Genomic DNA, 1733 nt, shown 5'->3' on the forward strand with positions numbered 1-1733 from the left:
GAGCCCGAGCCGAGCCGAGGTAGCGTCTCCTCCCGGTGTCATTGCTGCAGCCTCCAGTGCCGGGTCCCGAGGTCCTCAGCCGCCTGGCTCCCCGGCGCCCGAGCGCCCGGCACACACAGCCCAGGCGCCGCCGAAGTTGCGGGGCACAGGACTCCGGAGGAGGCATTGGCTCCTGAACTTTTCACGTCATTTGCTGCTCGGAGCCCCTTCTCGCCGCTCGGCGCAGCCGTTCCCACCGCGAGTCCCCGGTGCTCATGGGGCAGGGCAAGAGCCGCTTGCAGCACTGAGCCGAACCGGACTCCAGCCCCGTGATGTCCGGGCACCAAACTGGAGGACTCACCCCCGTGTCGCAACTGGTCATCCGCCTCGGAGCTGAATGAAACTCAAGAGCCCTTTCTAAGCCCCACCGACTATGACGACGAGGAATTCCTGCGGTACCTGTGGAGGGAATACCTCCACCCGAAAGAATACGAGTGGGTCCTGATCGCGGGCTACATCATCGTGTTCGTGGTGGCTCTCATCGGGAACATCCTGGGTGAGTCCTGTCCCCGGCGGCCCCCCAGAGGGCTGCCACGTACCCTTCGCCCCGGGCTGCAAAAGCTCGGAGACCCCTCCCTCCCCCTGGGATGCAAACAAAGAGGTCCCTGCCCTCCGGGTGGGGTTTTCTATTTAAAAAAAAAAAAAAAAAGTTTTCTGATTTTCGGAACCAGGACAAAGCCTTGAAATAGTGATTCTTTTTTTATTTTGTTTTGGGGGTTTTTTCTGCAGAGAGAAGCGGGGGAACCGCGTTTCTCTTGCGAGCACCTGGGTGACAAGTGCCAGCAGAGGGGCAGCGAGGGCTGCCGCCAGGTGGATTTCCAGAGTGGGGAAATTAGCCATCCTTTTGTGTGGCGTGGCTGGCGGTTTCAGGGGCTTTGGGGAGAAGTAGAGCTGGCAGAATGAAAAGCTGTTGCCTACACGGAGCAAGCCTGCTTCGGCTTTTGAAGTCACTAAGGATTTGTGGGCGAGGTGGGGTGCCCCTTGGCGAGGAGGCTGAGGCTCTGTCTGGAGGTGGGCATGAAAGGGCAGGGAGTGGAGACCCAGGCGAAGCAGCGAGGTGCGCTCCCGCACTGAGGGCTTAATTATAGAGGAACCATGCTGGGAGCAAGCAAGAAGGAGGGGCATCTGAGAAAAGTGCCAAAGAGATCCCAATCATCCATCCATTCATTCATCATTCATTCATTCATACACTCAACCAATATCGCCCCCCCTCCCCCAGAACATGCTTGTTGCCACACTTCAGAAAGATTTGTCACTGGTTGTTTTGTGTGTGTGGTTTTTCCCCCCCCCAAACAAGATCATTTTTAATGCTAGGCTTATCTCTATTTGTCCCTGTCCAGATTTGCATGCAAAACCACCCATTCTCCACCTCTGCACAGTTTCTGAGGGTTGGGGAGTGGGCGTAATGGTGATATGATGGCTGTGGTGGTGGAGTTGATTAGAGCAGCTGGGGAATCCACTTAAAAAGAGCTTTAGGGGGGCCTTGAGGACTTAACATGAATTGTGAATGGACCGAGCATGTGCCTTGATGAATGGAGAGTGGGAGGCAGTTCATATGTAGAGGGCAGTGTGGAGGGAATCTCTGTTGAAAAGAACAGGAGGAGACGGGGAGGCTGGGTGAAGATGCTCTCTCGGTGATGGTTATGAAAAGGGAAGAAGAGGAGTGATGTGAAATAGGCTGGGAGGCTTTGAAG

At 56.0% G+C, this 1733-nt stretch overlaps 1 protein-coding gene across 1 annotated transcript in view; it reads left to right on the forward strand.

Moving 5' to 3' along the window:
- Positions 1–312: 312 nt before the first annotated feature.
- Positions 313–1733, forward strand: part of HCRTR2 (hypocretin receptor 2) — a gene marked incomplete at its 5' end in the record, with an annotated part of 93102 nt that continues 91681 nt past the window's right edge. Inside the window, one exon of the mRNA XM_006090729.3 lies at positions 313–535. Within this exon, the coding sequence (XP_006090791.1) occupies positions 313–535 (223 nt within the window). The remainder of the gene's footprint in view (positions 536–1733) is intronic.

The sequence above is a fragment of the Myotis lucifugus genome, unplaced genomic scaffold (assembly GCF_000147115.1).
Source record: "Myotis lucifugus unplaced genomic scaffold, Myoluc2.0 scaffold_80, whole genome shotgun sequence".
Lineage (NCBI taxonomy): Eukaryota > Metazoa > Chordata > Mammalia > Chiroptera > Vespertilionidae > Myotis > Myotis lucifugus.